Source organism: Asparagus officinalis, chromosome 7, assembly GCF_001876935.1.
Source record: "Asparagus officinalis chromosome 7, Aspof.V1, whole genome shotgun sequence".
In the NCBI taxonomy this organism is placed as follows: Eukaryota; Viridiplantae; Streptophyta; class Magnoliopsida; order Asparagales; family Asparagaceae; genus Asparagus; species Asparagus officinalis.
The window spans coordinates 63,480,906-63,503,288 of record NC_033800.1 but is presented as its reverse complement, the minus strand read 5'-3'; the positions used below and the strand labels follow the sequence as shown (position 1 = coordinate 63,503,288).

Genomic DNA, 22,383 nt, shown 5'->3' with positions numbered 1-22,383 from the left:
TTTCTTATTAGTTTATGCTTCATGCAAAACCATTTTTTTTCTTTTCCTTTCTAGTTCATAAAAAAAATAGTAGTATTCATATTTAAAATTATTAGAGATTTTTTTTTGTTATATCTTATTCGGGGAAATAAATAATAGGATTTATAATCCTAGGATCTATTTTTTACTATCTTATTTATTGATTATATTTTTCTCTCCATGATTTTAACATTACTATTGCTATTAGTACTATTATTTTTTTATAAATTTTCGTATAAATTAGAAGATAAAAATTTTGGCATATATAAGATATATAAAGTTTATCATTTACTTATTTGAAAATATTTATTTAGGAATTTATTAGAAACCGATATTTACTTATTGTCTGCATTCTCTTAGACATGAAACAGTGATGAGTGTAGTGGTTAGTTGCACTTGACTATGATGCAAGGGTCTGGATTTCAACCCCTAGGGCCTTCCTTTTTCACACATATATATGTTTTGGGTCGGTTTGAAACCGAACCTGACTCAGTACAGACCTGTTACTAAATTCCAGACCCGTTTGGGTTCAAATTACACAAATACCCGACCCGTTTAGATCTATAACCCCTCGGACCCGACCAAGTTCGGACCTATTATTAAATTATAGACCCATTATCAATTTTCAGACCCGTTTGGATCTATAACCCTAAATTACAGATCCGTTTTCCAATTTTCAGACCTATTTGGATCTAAAACCCCAAATTTCAAACCCGTTGACCTAGTTAGGACCCAATATCATATTTCAGACCTGTTTAAGTTATTTTCTCACTAAAATTTAGTTTTTGCATATTTCTATGTAGTCAATTTAAAATTTGTTAGACTGCTTGACACTAACAATTATGCTAATTAGTTATTTTTCGTTTATTAAGATGAATGATGATATTGTTTGATCTCTTGATGCTTATTGGATCACCTGATGCTATGTTGATCACCTAGTAACATTTAATAGGGTTGATCGTGCATGAAGACGATTTCTGTTAAAAATATAATTTATAAGCGTGCTTTCATAGTATGGTTATGCCCTCGATATCGATATCCCGATATGAGGTATTTTCTTAGCTATTACTATTGTAGCATCGACTAGACGATGCACCCATCTTGATTAGACATGATTTGGGTCATATTTATTTTTTTATAGTTTCACAGAAGTTGTTCCACGATAACTCTGTGGTTAGTGCACAACATTTCATGTACAATCACTTAAATTAAACCGACAAACATGAGATTTGTAAAAGGGAATTAGACAGAAAATATAACATGTATATAAATGGGCACATGTGCATTTCTGATATCCTTAGTTATATATATAAGGGCCAATGACCAATACTTGACTTGAAACCGTGTTCCCGGGACGGTTTACCGGGAACCGATTTATATACATGAAAATATTCTTCTCTAATTCAAATAACATGTAAAATAAGAATAATGTGCTTTGTGATAGATTTGGCATGCATGACATGTCCTGGATGAGGTGTTGATGATGTATTTTTTTATTGCTTGTTTATAGGATTTTACTAGGGTTTGCATGCCCCAGACTCGGGAACCGTTCTTTCTTAGCAGGACCGGAAGTACTTTGAGGACCAGACCCAGCAGCAGGGATCACCTTCCGTCCTTTCACTCTCTCAACTTCTGTTATTTAGGCTGTTATGTGTTTTAGACTTTTCATGTAACCACATGTGGTTCTCCAGACTACAATGTATGTTTCCTATTTCCTACCATATGGTTGCATTGCCGGCTAAGTCACGCTGCAAATGATCAAAATTGGAACTGGGGCGTGACAGAAAAAAGAGTATATTTTAGACAAACTGAGAGAGCGATCAGTTCGGTTTGTTCAGGTTGAAATTTTCTCAAACCGAACTGATCAAATTATATTCTAAAACCAAACCAACACATCAAAATTCGTTCGAATCGGTGAATTTATTTAATTTGAACCGAACAGTGCTCACCCCTAATGTCACAAACACCACTTCTTGTAAGATATTGTAACCTAAATAAATAATCTAAATAAATACAGAGCACACAGCGGAAATAAATTAGATTAAAAGATACCTCTAGCCATTATTATCTAGATAGACCTATAGCTCAGAAAATTAGATTGAAAATAGAGATAATCTGAGTATATACATAAACAAAGAACAAAAGTTAGGTCACCGTTAGAATAAATAAAATAGAGAAAACAAAAAGAGTTTCTAGCTTATGCCTTACCGAAAAGTCTTAAATATGATGGAGGAACTATAGATATATTTATAGACTAGGCTAGGACCCTTCTGTTGTAACTAGAATTCTTAAAAGATAAGACTTCTTAAAACAATTTCCATCCATTAGGGAAACTACATAGATATGATCATATCTAAATCCAATATAACTCTTTATAGTATAAGAATTTAAATATCATAACAAATTAATATAATTTGTATCGAGTGGGCCAAAACCTTATCTGGATACAACACTTCTACGGGGGGTTCCTCATGTCTGTTAGGTCTCATGTTTATGAGCCTACTATCTAATCTAGTTTTTATGATTAACAAACAATTCCTAACAACGTTTGTCGAGTGTTTATATTTGCTTGTTAGGTATTCTACTCAAAGATCCTCAGTTGGATGTTGATTGGATTGCGCTTACATGATCATATTCATTGGAGGTTGGAAGGAGAATAAGAATGAAGTTGTTGCTATTCAAATCAAATACGAGTTTGTGCTTCATACCTTTAGTCAAGATGGAGGATTGTCCAAGATCGAGCTTAGCGAATATTTTTATCTTGGGTATATTAGTTTAGGTGTTTATACTTTGTGTGTTTATACTTAGAGCTCAATTTATACACGCGTTGTTTTTATTGCTTTCAAGTTTAGCCACATAAATATGAAACAAATGGATATAATTATATACACACACATATTTGTTTCGTGTTTGTATGTGCTTGAAATGATTTCATCGAAATCAAGCTTTAACAATTTTAAATCAATAAAACCATGTTTATTTGCACAATATGTGTTTACAGATTAAAAGACTCGTTTATATCATCTTACATCTTTTATAAAGTCAGAAGTTTCAAAACTTGTTTGAAATCATTTTGTCAAAATCATGTGTTTTTGGGATTTCGTATTTTGACTAATTTTGTAAAATGATGTGTTTTCACAAATGAGAAATGCAATTTAAAAAATTCTTTTTGTAACATGATTATTTTCACGTCTATAAACATTTTCTAAAATTTTATATTTTTTAGAATTTATTTGCTATTTTTTAAAGGGGTTCAAAGTTTATTTTTGTTGTTCATTACAAGCCATGTGCAAGTTATCAGTTGACAAATGAACAGTATTATAGGCGTAAAAAATTACCTATGGGTCCCCGCACGTAGCTAGAAACGGAAAGAAGACGATGAATGTCATTATCCGAGTCAAAGAGGTTTATCTAATGTCGACATGTGCATAAAGTGAATCGACGAACCGTATGAAGCAACGTAATAACAGAATAACGAAGATACAATCCGATCAGGAGTTACGTTTCTCTCACGAAAGACGAAGCGCCCCTCGTATCTTGTCCATTCCGAATATGATCTACCCATGGGAGATTGTAGATATCTTCGTTGACTTTCCTACGTACTTTGAATCACATAATTCCGAGTTCGAACGACGAAAATATAACGACAATGACCGAGGCGTGCCTGAATAGTGTTCAGGCCTTAGTGGAGACACTTCAAGTGTCCGGGACTTAGCAGAGACACTCTAAGTGTCTGGGATTTAGCGGAGACACTCCAAGTGTCTCGGCCATGGTAGAGATTGTTTCGCTTTGAATCTTAAGAAGCTCAAAAGAGGAAACTTGTAGATTTCTCCTTCAGCTTTCCAACGCATCCTGAATAACTTCATTCCAAGGTCATATGAGAGAGTTAGAGGCAAAACAGCGGAGAGACACTTACACTGTCTCGGCCAAGGCCGAGACAGTTGGACTATCTCGGGCTTTATAGAGCTATTTTGATCATGATTCGCTTCAAATATGAAGAATCTTAAAAAATAAAAGTTTTAGATCTCGATAGCTTTCCAACGCATCTTAGATCAACTCATTCTGAGATCGGATGAGAGAGTTAGAGGCAAAAAAGCGGAGAGACATTTGCACTATCTCGGCCAAGGTCGAGAAAGTGGGACTGTCTCGGACCTTATAGAACTGTTTTAACCATGATTCGTTTGAAATATGAAGAATCTCAAAAGACAAAAGTTATAAAGCTCCTTGTTATCTTTCCAACGCATCTTGAATCAACTCATTCCGAGATTGTATGAGAGAGATAAAGCTAAAATACCGAAAATAGTACAAACTACCTCGGAATTCCGAGACAGTGTTGGTATCTAGGAGAAGAATGAAGATTTTAGTCATGATTAGATTCGAATATGAAAAAGCTCAAAAAGACAAAAGTTGTCGACCTTTTCGTCAGCTTTCCAACGCATCTTGAATTATTTCGTTTGGAGGTCATATGAGAGAGTTAGAGGTAAAACAGCGGAGACAGTCTAACTGTCTCGGCCAAGGCCGAGACACTCAGACTGTCTGGCGGCCCAAAAACGCTGTTTTGAGGATGTTTCGAAGCTGTTTCGCCCGTTAACCGACTGGATTTTGCTCCAACTGATCTAATGCTATCCTAGAACGTGGTAAAGTAGTTATAACTGAGGATAAGAGTGAATCGACCATTCTTATCCGAAAACAGAGCTCCTGAAGCCTATAAATACAGCCGTAGGACCTTCATTTAGACAGATCTAGAATTCTCGAACCTCGGCGAAGCCCTACTGAATTGGAGACTAAAGGAGCACAAATTTCAGAGAGGAGGAGAAGATCGAATCGAGTTCTTCAGTATAAAGAAGAAGAGTTCGTCAGATCTACAGTTCCTGATTCCTTCCCTTGAGATCGTACCTAGCTGCGATCTCGAGAAGAGTGGTTATCTCGCTGTTGCCGAGATAATCGCTTCGGTTTCTTGATTCCTTCGTGAATCAACAAAACTCCGGATTGATCTGATCGTTTGGTAGTCCACGGATATCAACGTCCCCGTTACAGGCAAAGATCCCGCAAAAAAGCTACATGCAATAAACGTCTGTTACGTTTGTTTGAGAAGAGTTGTAATTTTTGTTATTTTATTGTGTGGGGAGATCTTATAAAAAGATCGTTGTAATTTTTGTTATTTTATTGTGTGGGGAGATCTTATAAAAAGATCAACTTTTAAACTCTTTGTAACACTTGAAGTTGTAATGAGTTGCACAATGGGGAGATCTTATAAAAAGATCAACTTTTAAACTCTTTGTAACACTTGAAGTTGTAATGAGTTGCACAATAAAAAAATCAACTTTCACACCAAACAAGTATCAATCGACCGATGAAACGTGCTGAAAAAGCAAAAAGTTTCTACTCAGTCGACTGATGAACTATCAGTCGACTGATGCAGGTTATCAGTCGACTGATGAGTTCATCAGTCGATTGATAGTGAATAAGCAGCCTGTAACGGTCAACTCATCAGTCAACTAATGAACAATATTAGTCGATTGATGGCACTGTAACGACTATTTTTCCAGTTTGCTGAATTTTCGGGTTTTTGTCTTTTTGCTTGGTTTTTGGGGTTTATTTTGTGAACCTTTATATACCCCTTACCCTCAAACTTCTGAAACTACTTAAGAAAGTTTTAAAAACAAGTTTACAAGAGTTTAAGGGTGTTTTGAGTTTATTTTTTTCCAAGTGTTTATGTGAAGTGGTTTTTACAAGAGGAAGAAGAGATTATTCATTCTTGTTTGAGCTTCAATTTCTCATCTCCATCACTCTTGTTGCAAAGAAGTTTTTGCTAACTCAATTCTAGCTTTATATATTTATTTGTTGATTATCAAGTTCATTAAGCTAGTTTTTATATTGAGTTTGCATTTCATTATACTCATTGTTTACACACACAACTCACTTTTTTATATTGAGTTTGCATTTCATTATACTCATTGTTTACACACACAACTCACTTGAGCTTTTAGTATTTACACATATTGTATATTTGAGTTGTGATACTCATTGTTTACACACACAACTCACTTGAGCTTTTAGTATTTACACATATTGTATATTTGAGTTGTGGGAGTTGTAACATTAAGAGTGAGCTTAGTTAAGTTCTCATCTTCTTTAGAGAACAAACACTTTTATTTGTGCTTAATTTGTGAGCACATTGTAATACATAAGGACACCGAGAGGAGTGGTTGGTGAGACACATGGTCAATTCCAAAAGGAGTGGCGTTGGTAGTAAAACCTAGGGAGAGGTGATAAATCCAAACACTTGAGGAAATTATCATGGGCTAGGCCAACATTTAGAGGGTGTATTATGTGATTACAATTGTGTAAGTTGTGAAAGTTTTCGGTGACCTAGAAAATCGATTGTGTGAGTTGTAAACGTTTTCGGTGAACGTTAAAAACCAATTGAGATAGTGGAGATTCTCCTCGAGAGTGAGGAGCGGAGACGTAGGTCGAGGGTGACCGAACTCTGTGATCATATTGTGTGTTTGCGTTTGTCATTGTCACTATCTCCTTTGCATATTTGCTCATGTTTATATCGCCCTTTGTTTTAATTACATATAGTTGCTCATAAGTTGTTGTATATTATACTTGTTAGGATAAAATTGTTAATAAGTTTTAAATCAGCATTAATATCGGATTAGATAAGCAAATACCCTATTCAACCCCCCCCCCCCCCCCCGTAATTTCAAAGGTTTGATTTGAACTTTTGTGAATTTAGCATGCATGTATATATCCAGATACTACCTATATAACTATGCAACATCATGATCATCTTCTATTACCATTTGGGATCATCAAAAATTACACAAAATCTATTGACCATATATGAGGCATTACGATTCTGATATGGTAGACCAAAAGGCCTTCATTAGCAAATAGTTGAGCTACTACGTAATTACGTATTTTGTAGCATTACTAATAGTATATTTGATAGTATTACTTAATATGTTATTATCTAGTTAGTTTGCAAAATATGAAAAATTTTCAGGCACCATTATAAACATTTTTAATTATTAATTATGTGGTGACACCACCACTTTGCAGAAAATCCTAAATCTGCCACGTGATCGTATAATCAAACATCTCTCTTTTTTTTGCTTGGAGTTGTTAAGGGCTTGTTTGGTTCGTCAAAAAAATCATGGAAATCAAAGTTTTAGGAAATTGGTGTTGACCATGTAGGATTTTGAAGTTGATACATTTCCTTTTATTGTGTTTGTTTCATCCTTAGTTTTTGGGAAATAAGGGGTAGAAAACTCCTGTCAAGTAGGATTTTTTGGAAATGTGATTTCAAAGCTCAAACCTCTGAAATCGGGTGATAATATCGAGGGGGGAATCTAATTTTTTAACATTAAATATTGGGTGATAATATCGAGGGGGAAATTGGAGAAAAGGATTGAAGGTTTATAACATTTTCCATCATCTATTATTGTCTGCCTACCAGATAAAAAAATTGAGGAAATCAAAAGATATTGTCAGATTTCTTGTTTTAAACTTTTGAACGAAATAAGAGAAAATGAAGAAATACTATTTTACCATATGATTTCCATGACTGAAAAAATCTACTTCTAAGAAATACACTGAAATAGATTTCAACAATTAATTTCCGTTTTCTTTTTTAGGATGCGAACCAAACAGACCCTAATAAGATAAGCATCATGATCAGTGTTATGGTGCTTTTAGTCGCCAAATTATAACCCCTTGCCAACAACAGGCGAATATCCCTCGTTGCGCATCATTCAGTCAACTGGACACTTGGGACGGCCAGAGTTCCGACTCGCCGAGTGGATATCTCGCTAGGTCGCTCGAATAGCGATACTTGTCGGTCCTCTCATCAAAGACGGCTCGCTGCAAGTCCACTCAATTAGCTAATTAGCCAGCATCTCGCTAGGTCGACTCAAAAGACGATACTTCTTGACACCCCTCGATACAAGCCAAAAGGCAACTCCGACCTCGAACCCCCCGCTGACAGCGCATCGACATCACATTAAATGCTTAACAGACGCCATCTTTTCTCCATCCCCAACACTATTTATGACACCGAACCATGCTGGCTCCGTACGCCGTCTATCACATCTCATTAATACCGAAGTGACCGCGCCCATTCCATAACCACTCAACCACCGACACCTGCAAAGTCGACGTTGACTCAGCCGCTAGCTCAGACTCGGTCAAAAAGACTGAAATACCCCTCCTGCATGGCTATAAGAGGGAAAACTATTCCAATGCGAATGCAAGCAATTTTTTTGCACATTTTTCCATTCTATAGCACTTAAGAGCTGAGACGGATCTTTTTTTCCCCAATCAAGTATCTTGCTAACTTGATCGTCAGAGGAACAACGAGAGAAACAAATCCCGCCCTCTATAGGGAAGAACAACTCAACTCAAAACCAAATATTCGAAGAAGTTACCGGTCTCTAATCAACTCAGTTCATATCAGTTTACCTGTGTGATTTAAACCATCAACAATCAGTATGCATGAGTGCTTAGATTTTTTTTTATTTTGCTGCAAGAAAACGTCTGCTAAGGTAGTTGTACGGTAATTGCTTTCCAAGAAAGCGATGGTAAACCACTAGTTACCCGTACAAGAACATTGTGCCGCTCTTTCCTGTTTGGCTATTTCTAAAAAAAAATCGGAAATGGAAATGTCACTCTTGAAAACATTTCAAGTCATTTCAAGACATTTCCAAGGTTTCTTTTTTTTTTGTTTCGCAAAGAAAACTCACCTTTTCACTGCCAACTCACACAAACAAACAAAAAAAGCCTCCATAGTAACAGTGACTAGAGTTCTATTTCTTGTGTTTGTTTGAGAACAAGAAAAAGAAAATGAGAAACCTCTTATTTAAATAATACAGTTTAATCTTCTGAACTATTCAAACAGTTTTTTTACTAATTAAAAATTCTCAGATATGACATTTCCAAGTGTTTTCAGCCCATTTTGTTGTGAAAACACATTTCTTGAAATATTGAGGTGGCATCCTACGTGGCAGTCCATTTCTCAAAATTTAAAAATGAAACAAACATGTGAAATGAAAATGTCTTGAAAACAAAAACCCATGTGGCACATGGAGGTTTTCTTGAAAGGTGGGGTGGCAACACATTTCTTCTTTTTTTTGAGCAAACAAACAGGCCCTTAAATCACGCACTCGAGGAGAGTCCATGAACTACCCTAGCCTTGGTCACGCCTAAGAGGCCTTAGAATGGGCATGAGGACATGCTTGGGCTCAGGGCTGGCCCAGCAAGCCCACCAGCAGCCATGAGTAACCATGTGACTGCCGTATTTGCGAGCATCCACCAGATCTACCAACCAACCTACTTACCAGTTCTCAATATGATTAAACAAATAAATCACCATATTAATATTTTCTGAGACTAAATCCAAATGACAATCTCAGTTTCTCCAATAAAAGACAGCCGAAACCAACCAATTCTAATCAGAAGTATGTATCCCCGGTCCCCAGTGGCAGAGCCATTCAATGGCAGGTGGTGGCCACTGCCCCTACTAAAAAAAATTTTTACTAATTTTTTTTTCCCCTTAGAAAAATATGAGCTCGGACAAATTTTTAAAACCATCCACTTTTAAAATTTATTTATAAAAAACAACTCATTTCAACCTTAATTTCAAAAACCGACCCAGTTGGTTGAAACTGGGTCGGTTTTTGAAAAAAAAAATTCAAACTTCACGGGAGTTGAACTCCCGAGTGAAGTTTTGTTATGAGAAAAAACTTCACGGGAGTTCAACTCCCGTGAAGTTTGGAAATTTTAACTCCCGTGAAGTTTTGTTATGAGAAAAAACTTCACGGGAGTTCAACTCCATTGAAGTTTGGAATTTTTTTTTTCAAAAACAGACCCAGTTTCATCTAACTAGGCCTATTTTTGAAATTAAGGTTGAAAGGGGTCTTTTTTGGGAATAAATTTCAAAACCGGATGGTTTTGAAAATTTGTCCATACGAGCTCATGTTGGTATTCTGAAAGAAAATCAAATGACCCACGCTCTATTGTGTTGGATGATTGACTCGGCCTCCGAAGACTGCTGTTACTAAGTCTCGCTCAATCATCATCTAACAATAATATCTCACGATCTCCGTTGTCGTAAGCCACATCGCTAATTAAAACTAACCAATTAACGATTTGGTCAGAAAATAGAAGACAGAGACAGAAGGAGGTGGAGTGGACTCCAAGTCGCCCCCCACCCTAACTATTATTACTTCTCTTCCTTAACAAAAATCAACCGCAGCAGCTCATAAATCTCCATCGTCTGCTTCAACAATGCGCACCCCCGGTTTCCCCTTCAGCGGAGGTCAAAGCTCTGCGTCCATCCGCGAAAAGACGCCCGAAAGACGGGACATTTCGCAACCCCCCGACCCTTCTGTNGCTTCGCACCCGCAGACACCCAATCAGCGAAGGGCGATGGTGAATTGTCCCGCGGCTTCAAGTCTTCCTCCTCCTCAAGTAAGTCCTCTCCTCTAGCTTTGTGTGCCTTAATTTGGACCTTGGTAAGAAGATCAAAACTGAATTAAAAATAAATAAAAATAAAAAAATAAAAATAAAAATCCCCATCATCAGACATCCCGAATTTATCGTCAAGTGGTGGAAGCTCCCAAGGAGGCAGAGCTAAAAAGTTGTCGCTAACTGGAGGCAACACTAATAGAAGATCAGGTCGAGGGATCGAATACAGCGGAAGTAGCAGCAAAAGCACTAGGAACATTACTACATCTAGTAGCAGCTATCAACCTACTCAAATTGGAAGTATGAAGTTCAGTATGGGGGAGATTCGCAAAGCCTCCAACAACTTCTCTCCCTCTCTCAAGATTGGGCAGGGTGGCTTTGGCACCGTCTACAAGGGTACCCTCGAAGATGGCACTGTCATCGCCATCAAGCGAGCCAAGAAGAGCGTTTATGATAACCATCTGGGCACAGAGTTCCAGAGCGAGATAAGGATTCTGGCGCGGGTGGAGCACCTCAATTTGGTAAGGTTCCTTGGTTACTTGGAGGGTCAGGATGAGAGGATTGTGGTGGTTGAGTATGTCCCCAACGGAACTCTAAGAGAGCATCTTGACGGTATGTACACAATTACTGATACGAACATGCCACTTATAATTGCTTTGACTCTTAGATTTCTACTCAACCCATGACGTTGCTACTAAACTAGGCCTCCATGGAAGTTACCTCGACCTTGCTGCTCGGTTGGATATTGCTATCGATGTCGCTCATGCTATTACATATCTTCACATGTATACAGGTATGAATTCCTAAATCTGTGGTCAATACATGCCCCATCTATAATATAATGCTTCCATAATAATCAACCAGCAATGGAGTTTCGTAATGATTTTGTCCTTGAAATGTTGATCGCTGATGCGCTGATGCACTTAACTGCTCAATGTGCAGATCATCCTATCATCCACAGAGATATTAAGTCATCCAATATTCTTCTTAATGAGAACCTGCGTGCCAAAGTCGCTGACTTTGGGTTTGCTCGATTGGGTGCAACCGAGGCAGAAGTGACACATATTTCAACACAGGTTAAAGGCACTGCAGGCTATTTAGATCCTGAGTATCTCAGAACTTACCAACTAACTGAGAAAAGTGATGTCTACTCCTTCGGTGTGTTGCTTGTGGAATTAATATCAGGAAGGCGCCCCATAGAACCTAAAAGAGAACTAAAAGAACGAATCACAACGAAATGGGTAATGCATTACTGACCTTCAGTAAGGAAATGTTATGCACTGTACTTGACTTCCAATATTGTATGCATTATTAACCTTTAAATTTTCCTTGATATTCTCATTGGAGTAGGCGATGAAGAAGTTTATGGATGGAAATGCAGTTGAAGCACTAGACAAAAATATCCTAAGGAACCCGGCAACTAATTTGGTATTGGAAAGGTTCCTGGAGCTAGCCCTTCAATGTCTAGCTCCTACAAAACAAGGGAGACCCAGCATGAGAAGGTGTGCTGAAATTTTATGGAGCATACGCAAGGATTACAGGGATCCCTCATCTTCAGATTCCTTCCCCCAACGTGCTCAACTAAGAAAGCACTTCCTCACACAATAGACAAGCTTATGACAACTTTTTCTACTTTCCCTAGCTTTCTCAAGAAATCCATATCCCCGTCCATCATATTGGAGTTCTAGGAGCTGGTTTGGATGTGTTGTTGAGCTTCGACAGAAACTTGAACAGATCGTATGATAATATTATTTGTGTCTAGCTACAAGCATTGCAGAACAGAAAAGCTAGCCTTGTACATATAGAATACTATCGCTTCTCTAATTCATTATTGAATCTCTTTGTGATGGAATTATAGTTTAGACAAGCCTTCTATTCTGATTTTGGCTAAATTATCCGGATATGATAAGGCACATACCAGTTTGCTGCTGTTTTCACCTGCCCATGATTGTTCATGTTTATAACATCATTGTTGGTGTCATTGTTGGACAATATTGTTTCTTTGTAGATACAGCATCAGTTTGGTATGCCAAGATTCACTACCCTTGCCAACTACACAGGATCTGCATCAAAGCCTCGTTCAACAAAGCACTATCCTGCACTATCCTTAGATATCAGTTGACAGACAGTAGGAACCGATGCGCGGGAAGATACTAAGCTGTCTTGTTTGGGTTTTCAACTGATTCCATCACAGAACAAGTACTAAATTACATCCTCTTTCCCGTCTTTAGACTGTTCCCTGATCGCACAAGTTAAACCCTTGTTTTTGGTTTCTAAGAAACATCCCAAAATGTACATATCAACTGTTAAAAGGGGGGCATTTTCTGGCTAAACCTTTTGAATTAGCATGCCTTGAAAATAAATCAAAATATTGCCTTACTCATCCCTTACTCCTGATCAGTTTATTTTACATATTTGCTTGCCTGTTACCTTGATATATGCATCCCTGAAAGCAATATATGACCGCAAAACAAAGCTTAAATCTTGCTGCCATGATAAGCAAATGAACACTGGATAAGTGATTATAATCACCACGCTCCCATACTACTTTCTACAGAAAGAGACAACTATATAGTTGAAAGCATCTATCCTGTTCACAACCAAGTTCAATAGCAGCACACCCGGGTCCTCGTTTTAAGCTTGCTTGAAACCTATGCTTCAAGTTATATTCAGTAGCGTGAAAGAATAATCCTCAATCAGTCAACAACTCTTGTTCCAAAGATCAAATAATTGTTTGCTCTTATCAGCTAGTATTTTTTACGCCAATCCTCAAGACCAATTGAAAGTATTTTAATTTTCTGAACCAAATAAAAGAAATATTTATCCCTAAATACAATCAAACAGAACAGGGACTGGAAAACTACAAAATTGTTCAAGATCACATTAATTCATTAACTACAAGTCTACCACCCATACTACTCCCTACCACATCTCACAACCACCTTAAATGCAGAAAGTTAAAAGGGCGATGGTCAAATCCTCAAATTACCTAGTAACATGACAAGTTTACATTAAAACTTGTTAAATAAAAGGATGATTTTTACATTCCCAAACTTAGAACTGTTTGAATTTGGAGAGGGGAGATAGAAAAGGCTCACTGATCAGTATGAAGGCTAATCTGCTGACTTGTCTTCAGCTGAAGCTGAAAGTGATCGCTCCCTGCGTCTTCTATGTGAATCCCTTGAATGAGGAGAGCGAGATCTTTCACGTCGGCCCCTGTAGTGTGAGTCATCTCTTTGACGTGATCGATAAGGAGAACGGCTGCGAGTCCTTTTACAACCGCTATCTGCGAATTAAGTTCAGGAGGATATAATACAAACATGCTACTGGAGCATATAATCAGAAAAAATTGCAGGCAAAATAATGCTCTCATGGTTACCTCGTCTTTCTCTTGAACCACAGTATTTTCCAGGAGTAGGTGTCCTGCCTCGCCTCCTTTTAGCCTGGGATCAAGGCAATATATAAGAAAATAACAAAAATGAAAATATGGCAATTATCAATCAATAACAAGATAGGAAATAAGTCAACAGTATCATGTATGCAGTTATGCATGAATGCCTACAATTACAAGTTACACTGTCATAATTTTTAGAGTTCGCTCGATCATTCTCTTAATTCATGCACAAATTGACAGTGTGTTGTATGCAGGTACACTAAAAGAACTCTCAGGGGAAAATTACACATAAAGAGAGAGTTCAAAAAAAAGTTGTAAGATCATAAGACAGACTATGCTTACCAGACTCAAGTTAACTGGTGTTCTATATCTCGTACACAGAAAAAATTTACAGCATGCCACATAAAGTTAAAACTCAGGAAAAGGGAAAGGAGTATTCAGCGCATACAATCCTCTCTAATACAGTCGGATTTGAATTGGTGACTTTGATATGTCGATGAAGTTCTCATGTCGATAAGGGTGAAGTTCATACTTGACAAGAGCATAGATTGAGAAATTGACGGAGCTACAAACACCAAACCTGATGCCAAAAGTTATCAGGCAACGCTTCTAAAGATGAGAAGAAATAAAGAGAATGACAAACATTTTGCCACGACGACTGGACAAGAATTTAGCGCATACCCTTTCCACAGTTATTAAGCGACCTTCAAGTACAGAACGATGTAAGTGTCTAATGCAGCGGTCTGCATCTTCAGCAGTCTCCATAGTTACAAATGCAAACCCACGAGATTCCCTTGAACGAGGATCAAGGACCACTTGGCATTCCAGAACCTTCAATCAGAAGTTTCTCAAAGTCAGGCAAGTACAAATTAGAATAAACTGTACAAAAAGAAACAGGACTGGAGATTATCATATGAACTAGTTCACCTAGGCCGTCTCGCTCTTATATGCATAGACCAATCGGAGGTTTTAATTACGATACGCAGGAATAACGATCAACGTAAGATTGTATACCTGTCCTTCTTTGTTGAAATACTTCTCAAGGTCACTACTGGTAACTCTTGTGGACAGGCCTGTTATATACAAGTTGTTTCCGGGATTATTTGCATCCCCAGAATCTTGGCTCCTGGCATATAAATGCAAATATGAAGCCAGCATTGTAAATAAGACCCAACTTTCTATTAGAATGACAGTGAAGCTGGAGAATAATGAACCTTCGCATCAACTAACTATACCTAGAACGAGTCCTCGCCCTGGACGGTGGCGGTGAAATTGATCTGCTCCGTCTCCTTGGAGGAGGAGTAATGGAGCGGGATGTGTATCTGGAAATAAAAATGCAATGTAAATAAATTCGGAGAAACTTTTTAAAGAACGACATAATTGATAAAAATTATGACAGAGAGAGCATCAACTTACCTTACTTCTTTTACGGGTGACATCTGCAAAAAAACGTAATGCAAGAATCAAATAAATTATCGGAAACTCTTTGAATAAACTAAGATAAAATGGATGGCAAGAATCCTGAATAGTGCGTTACTGAAATATATAGACCCGATTAAGAGTTCCAGTATAAGGTAATGCTAACCCCACGAATAGACACGATTATAGTTCAAATCAGTAACGTCTAAAATAGCACTAGCTCTGGCCAAAAATCAACTTTATATGAACACACGGTCACAACAAAAGGTTTGCGATGTGCTCGTATTGATGATGGGGTTTAGATTTCCTCGCATCGCCTGTTCTTATTCTCTTAAAGTCGAAATATTAGGAGCTGCGTTTATGTGGCTTTTCGTGAGTTACCAGAATTCAAACACCCAAAAGATGAGGACAAGATCAATTCTTTGTCAAAGTTTTTAGAGCGCCCAAAGGTCAAGATGGGCAGGGAAAATAAATTCTCTACGATAAGAACGATGGGAATAAAAAAGATTGAAACTTTTAGTCGAGGGAGAAGAAAAGATTGCAACTTTGAAGAGGGAGGTTAGAGAAGAGAGAGCGTACGTACGTTGTACCCAAAGAGGGGACAAGGAGAAGATGGATCGAGTTCGGGGGAGGAAGAAGAAAACCCTAGTAATAGGGCTAGGCTTTCAATTTTTGATCCCCTGCCTGGCCTCTGCCCAAATGAAATTGGATTTTGATATGATGGACACAGCACCGTAGTTGAGGGAACTAAAAATAATAAAGTTGGGGAAAATTACGTGGGAGGAGCTGAAGGAAACCGTCCGATTCGATTGCCCTTTAACAATAAAGCTGGGGGAAATTACATTGGAGTCCTAGCCCAAAACTTTCCCGGGCTAAACTGCACTTCGACGTCCTCCAGTTTCATCAACCTTGCACTCTAACGTTTTTTTCCACCAAAACCTTAAGCTTAAATGTTCTAAAATATTTTAATGTAACAGACAAATGCTTTAAAGTTTTAAAATGTTGCACGTTGGTGTCCTATTGTAAATACCCCTAGTTTATAAATAACCCCACTTAAATACCATAAAGTTCCTAAAACTTACAATGGGTTAGTACCCCCTGTTACGTGATATTCTTGGACACGTATAGAAAAGTTAAAATTGTCTTGAATTTTTTTTAACTGTGGAGGATTCATCCGGAACAGTTAAATACTTTGGAGTGTGTTTTTTTTTCTCGGTTTTAAAATAGAGATCACTTGAGTGTGCAAGATTAGTAAAATTTTAGGGCAATTAAGTGCAATTTAGTCAACTTTTTCCGAGTTGAATTGGCCTAAATCAATGTTTGGATCAGGCTGATTGAATACCAGTGTGCCTTTAGCTTTTGGTTGGTTAAAAAAAGAAATCTATTATGATAAACTTATTTTCTATAATAGGCTATTTTCTTTTGTTTGGTTCACCGTCTAAAAGTAAGAAAAGAGAAGAGATGAGATGAGTTGTCATCATCTTATTGGAGGATATCACACAAATTTAAGGAAACTCATTTTAGGACTTTTTTTTTGAGAAAATAGGTGGAAGATAAGTGTTATGATATTCACTCACCCAAGATACGAGTATTTGCAAAATGATACACTAAGAGTCCTGGCAAAAAGATCTCAGCCCACTTAAGTGGCCCAAGTCCAACAGAGGCCTCGACCCCGCCGACTCATCAAATCAACATTCTTTCATGGTGACACGAAAGGCGAGATCGGTCGACCCTATCGTCAATGACGACCCCACCTAGGGCACTCGACCACTCACTGGGCAATTCTCGGAAACGACTTGAGGGACATTCCCTGATGTCGGCTAAGTTGAGGACTTGACCCCTGCCTCAAGCCTCTCCCCCAGAGCATATGTCAACATTTCAGTCCACCTCGAACAAGCCTTATCCAGATTTTGGCGTGATGGTCTCCATGACTTGTCAGCTGTCTACGTGCCTTCTGTCGGGCTCTCAATCACTTCCTAGAAAATGCGGAGACATCCTCTTCCGTGCCGAAGTGACTTCCCCTCCAGGCGCTAACCGACACCTGTAAAGCGAGGGATGACTCGGATCTTAGCCACACTTCATCACCACCTTCCGATGTGGGGCTAAGGGGGCCCTATTTTATCCTGACGATGGAGATATATACAGGTATACTCCTAACCTCAACGAGAGGGCAAAATGAAAAAGAAAAAAGCTCAAGTGAAGGTTACCTCACTTCCTCTCTCTCTCTCTCACCCTCGAAAGAGAAAGAACACACAATTCTTCGTCTAGATAGAGGAGCTCACGTAGATCCTCTGGGCATGCACATTGTCACTTAAAGAATCACATTGGTTCATGACCTTCCCCTTCTCCACTCAAGTTTCACTAACTTGACCGTCCGAGGAACCACGGGGGAACCGGTCCCCGCCCTCTCACGGGTTCTTCTTGTCTGTGCAGCGTGGACATCAAGCCCCTATTACATAAAGTCAAAGAAGGAAGCAGCCCCCCATCACTCTCCCTTGCCTCGTCCCGGTGAGGACTAAGGGGAGACCGATCCAGTTCTGGATCAGAACAGATCCCATCCCGGATCCGATTGACTATTTGGTTGTAGTCATCAACAGTTTGGCGCCCACCGTGGGACTACTTTTCTTTTTTGAGAAGACACGTCAAGTTCTAAACAAAGGTCTGATTCTACTCACCTTGAAGAACAACATCGGAGTTATATCATTCAAGCTAAGGAGAGTTAGCTTTGGCTAAGAGGAACCAACATAGACGTAGTCCTCGAAGGCCTCAGCGACTTATCTTAGGAGTGTTTGCCAAGCACACCATCTGCTAGATGGTAGAGTGACCTTCAACACCCCTAAAAGCCCTCTAGAAGAAGACACACCATAAGGGTGGTTGTCTTTGAAAAAGCAACCCTGCCTTCCAATTGCCGTCACAGAATAACTCTGGCCAGAACACAGATTCCGATCAGGCCAAACAACACTCAAGCTCCAACTAACAATAGTTCATATGAGCATAGGAACAATGATTAAGTCTATGATAGGCATCCACCCCAAAAAAAAAACCCTCCAGAAGAAGACACACTATAAGGGTGGTTGTCTTTCTTGAAAAACAACCACGACTTCTAATCGCTATCACAGAATAACACTGGCCAGGACACAAGATCCGATCAGGCCAAATATCACTTAAGCTCCAACTGACAATAGCTTATATAAGCATAGGAGTAGTGATTAAGTTTGTGATAGACGCCTTGGACTATGAGGATTTTTTGAAAGAAACTCCCATATAGCAAGGATGAGATTGCGGGAAAAGCTGAGGGCCTATCAGCTGATTGTCTTCTCAGGAAGAATGACATTAGCCCTTCAACTGACGCCTGCACCACTAAAGTTGCTTAAGTTTTGGTGGTCAAAGTATGCGACCCCAGTGCTCCCGAATCTCCTTTGAGAAAACTGCTACGGTTTGTTATTTTCAGGGAGTACAATATCGGCTGGGGGGGGTTTTTTCTAAGAGAATTTTCACGACAAAAGATACCATGTAGCTTCTGGTCGTGCCCCCAACCCTCATGAACCCGACCTAGAAAACGCCATTCAACATGATTTGTGGCGTCTGGGCAATTCCTTTTGCTAAAAGCTGGCATGTCAACCATTCTCCTTCAATGTCATACTGAAGATTCAAACTCAAAAGGAACCTTGGCTGATGAGATGGTAAATAGAGTTTTGACTCATCTCCATCTATCATTGAGTCGTCCGCTATGGAAAAAAGAAAAATCTAACTAAAGATGTTCTATACTGTCAGGCTCATCCACTACAAAACTACCTTTGAAACAGAGACAAAGCAAGATCACAAGTGGCTCAACCCCCTTTGAGCATCAGATGTCTACAATGAATATTTTTCATGATCATGTAAATTTCAGAAGTAATGAAATCTTATTAAATATGAATTAACTCTTATCTTGCAGGGATCAAGCCTTCACTAGAGCTGAAGACCTAGGCACCACATAAGACCTAGGCACCCCCAACAAGACCTTGGTACCTCTTCAGGATAAACCAATGCACAACTCTATGGCCTACTCCCATAGTCACCATTCAACCTTAAGGGGATTATGTGTTGGCCTTCTTGTTTTGATGATGATTTAACAAATAATTTACGACTAATATTGTTTTTAGTATTTTGTTTTGTGTTGTTTAGTATACACAGGAAAATGAGCTACATTGATATTGAAGCCTATGCAAATTAAAGTCAACCAATCAAGTTCAAGCTTGGTATACTTAGTATAGGTTTATATGTAATGTGTGCTAATTCTTCAAGCTCAAATTTTACACACACACACACATTTATTTGTGAAATTTCTCAAATCATGGGTGTTTTTATGTAAAATATATTTTAATATGATTTACACTATGCAAATATTATAAACATATTTTATTAAGTCCATAAAAACATTATACAAGTTTTCAAAACTTGATTTGAGCAAAATGTCAAAATTAACATGTTTAAATACACATGTATTTTAGTGTTTTTGAATATTTCTGAGATTTCATAAATGGTAAGTGCAAATTGAAAAAAAATCTTTTTCCAACATGTTTGTATTCATGTTTATAAAATTTCCCCAAAGTTTTACATTTTTTGAAAATTATTTACTATTTTTTAAAAAGCCTCTCAAAATTCAGATTTTGGACATGCACAGTCTTTGTGCATGTTCATAAGTCGACTTATCAGTAATGATAAGTTGACTTATGAACTGCCCTAGAGTGTGCATTTTTTCCTCGGCCAAGTCAACTTATCAGATTTTGTAAGTCAACTTATAGCAAGTCGACTTGTGATCCTATATAAGTCGCCTTATAGCCTATATTTCAGTCTGTTACTTTCTTCTGCCAAGTCAACTCGTGTGCACTGTGAAGTCGACTTATGATACTATTAAGTCAACTTATAAATCCGACCATTGCACAATAATGACTATTTCTGGATTCTGTTTTTGGTTGGGTTTTTTAGTCATTTTCTTGGATTCTTGGGCTGGTTTCTTCAAGCCTATAAATACTCCTTTACATTAACTATTTCCAACAACCCAAGAATATTTTAAACAAGTTTTATAAGAGTTTTAAAGTTTGATTAAGTTTGTTTTAAGTTTGGTGTTTGGTTTTCACAAAGAGGGGCTTACATCATTGGTTGAGGAATACATCCTCAGTCTTTCATCATTTACTCTTTGTGTTTATGGAGAAGTTTCCCTAACTCAATTATCTAGCATTTTATTCTTGAATTTCATATTTATATTATTGCTAGTTCTTTTTGAGTTAGATTTTATTTGTACTCATTATTACACACACATCCCTATTGACCTTCTAGGATTACATACACTATATTGTTGGTTGTGGTGAGTGATATTGTGAGAGTGAGATTTATTGTGTTCTCATTCGTTATTAGAGAATAAATCATTGTATTTGAGCTTTATTTGTGAGTATCACTTTGTAATGCATATTTATACCGAAAGGAGTGTGTGGTAAGGACGTGGTTGATTCTAAAAGGAGTGGTGTCGGTAGTACAGCCTAGTGAAAGGTAGTAAAGCAGAGCACTTGAGGGAGGCGATACGTGAGGACCAACACTTGAGGTTGCAGTTTGTGTATATACCTTGTGAGTGACTTGTAAAGTTTTTGGTGAACTAGAAAACCGAGTGTGTAGAGAAGTTCCGGCTTCCAAACTGGGTGTGTCGATATAGTGGAGATATCCTCGAGGTTGTAGGCGCCAGAAATTACCTATGGGTTCCCACACGCAGCTCGAGACAAAGAGAAGACGATAAACATCATTATCCAAATCAAGAAGGATTATCTGATATCATAGAGAAGATAACAAATGTACGAAGCAAGTTGATAAAACATACAAATCAACGGGATGGTACAATAACGAAGAAGCAACTCGACCTGGGGTTACGTTTACCCACAAAGGAGTAAGCACCACTCATGTCTTTCTCATCTCATGGGTGTCTCTCCCATGGAAGGTTGTAAAGATCTTCATGAGCTTTCTAACACGCCTTAGATCATTTCATTCCGATGTCGGATGAGAGAGTTAGAGCCAAAATACCCGAGACAATCTTGACTATTTCGCACCTGCGAGACACCCCAATTGTGTCTCACATATTTTTCCCATGATACAATTCGAATCTAAAGAATCTTAAAAGATAAAAGTGGTATATCTCTTTGTCAACTTTCTAAAGCATCTTGAATCATCTCATTTTGAGGTCGGACGAAAGAGTTAGGACCAAAATACCCGAGATAGTCCAAGCTGTCTCGGACATGTGCGAGACAGTCGAAGTGACTCACGACCAGGTCAGTTCCCGATGTGTTTTCTGATAAGATTAGCTTCTAGAAGTCCTTGAGGTCATCCATAAATATGTGGGGTTATCCTTAAACATATAGAAGCTGTTACACAATCAAAAACCTACCTAAACGGATAATAACGATTATTCTTCGATCCTATCCACAAATACAGCATTCCTATCCACAAACAGAGCATTTAAAGCCTATAAATACACCCATAGCATCTTCATAAAGACAAATCTGAAGGGAGCCACGAATTTCAGAGGAGCTAGGGCGAGGTTCTGACAAATTTGAGAGAGACTAGCAGATTTTGGCGAACTCCCGCATAAAGGAGTGTTTCCTGTAATGATCATGAACTTTTAATACTAGTTAAAATAATTTTTTAATATTTTAAAATATTTAATTATTATTTTTAAAAAAGTATTTGTATTTTTCTTGATTTTTTAGAATTTTCTATGATTTAAAGTCCAAGTTTTATATTTATTTAAATAATTTAGATATTTATAAATTTATTTAGTGTAGTAAAAATTTCTAGAATTTATTCGTTGTGTTATCGATACTATTATGTATTATTTTAAATAATATGTTGTATTATTATTATTATTACGTATTATTTTATATAATACATTGTATTATTAATTACATATTATTTGTATAATTAGTTGTATTATTTCTACTGTTTCATATTATCGGTTGTATTAGTATAACTGGTAGGTTTTATTGTATAGATAATATTTCCATAATTATTTGATTTTAAATATAAATAATTATATTTTTTATTAATTATTCTTA

The 22,383-nt window shown here is 37.7% G+C and overlaps 2 protein-coding genes across 3 annotated transcripts; one reads left to right on the top strand and one right to left on the bottom strand.

Annotated features, from left to right (window-relative positions):
* LOC109847254 (calmodulin-binding receptor-like cytoplasmic kinase 2) lies at positions 9,254 to 12,316 on the top strand. Its single transcript, XM_020416488.1, has 6 exons — positions 9,254 to 9,316; positions 10,335 to 10,491; positions 10,606 to 11,100; positions 11,192 to 11,281; positions 11,431 to 11,729; positions 11,839 to 12,316. Exons 1-6 carry the CDS (start codon positions 9,254 to 9,256, stop codon positions 12,094 to 12,096), a joined length of 1,362 nt encoding a protein of 453 aa, XP_020272077.1. The 3' UTR covers positions 12,097 to 12,316.
* LOC109848932 (serine/arginine-rich splicing factor SR45a-like) lies at positions 10,443 to 16,072 on the bottom strand. 2 transcript variants are annotated; one of them, XM_020418663.1, is made up of 8 exons: positions 15,885 to 16,072; positions 15,299 to 15,321; positions 15,118 to 15,204; positions 14,897 to 15,008; positions 14,564 to 14,713; positions 13,868 to 13,931; positions 13,587 to 13,774; positions 10,443 to 10,531 (listed from the first exon to the last, which is right to left on the bottom strand). In XM_020418663.1, the coding sequence occupies exons 2-7, from the start codon at positions 15,319 to 15,321 to the stop codon at positions 13,602 to 13,604; spliced, it is 609 nt and encodes a 202-aa protein (XP_020274252.1). In that variant the 5' UTR covers positions 15,885 to 16,072; the 3' UTR covers positions 10,443 to 10,531; positions 13,587 to 13,601. The 2 variants fall into 2 exon arrangements, with proteins under 2 accessions (XP_020274252.1, XP_020274251.1); XM_020418662.1 differs by lacking the exon at positions 10,443 to 10,531 and having other exon boundaries at positions 13,339 to 13,774.

Coding starts and splice junctions, on each gene's coding strand:
- LOC109848932 (XM_020418663.1), bottom strand. CDS start 15,321: ATGTCACCCGTAAAAGAAGTAAG. Junction 14,714..14,896: donor ATTTCAACAAAGAAGGACAG/GTATACAATCTT, acceptor TTCTGATTGAAG/GTTCTGGAATGCCAAGTGGT. Junction 13,932..14,563: donor GCTTAATAACTGTGGAAAGG/GTATGCGCTAAA, acceptor CCTTGATCCCAG/GCTAAAAGGAGGCGAGGCAG.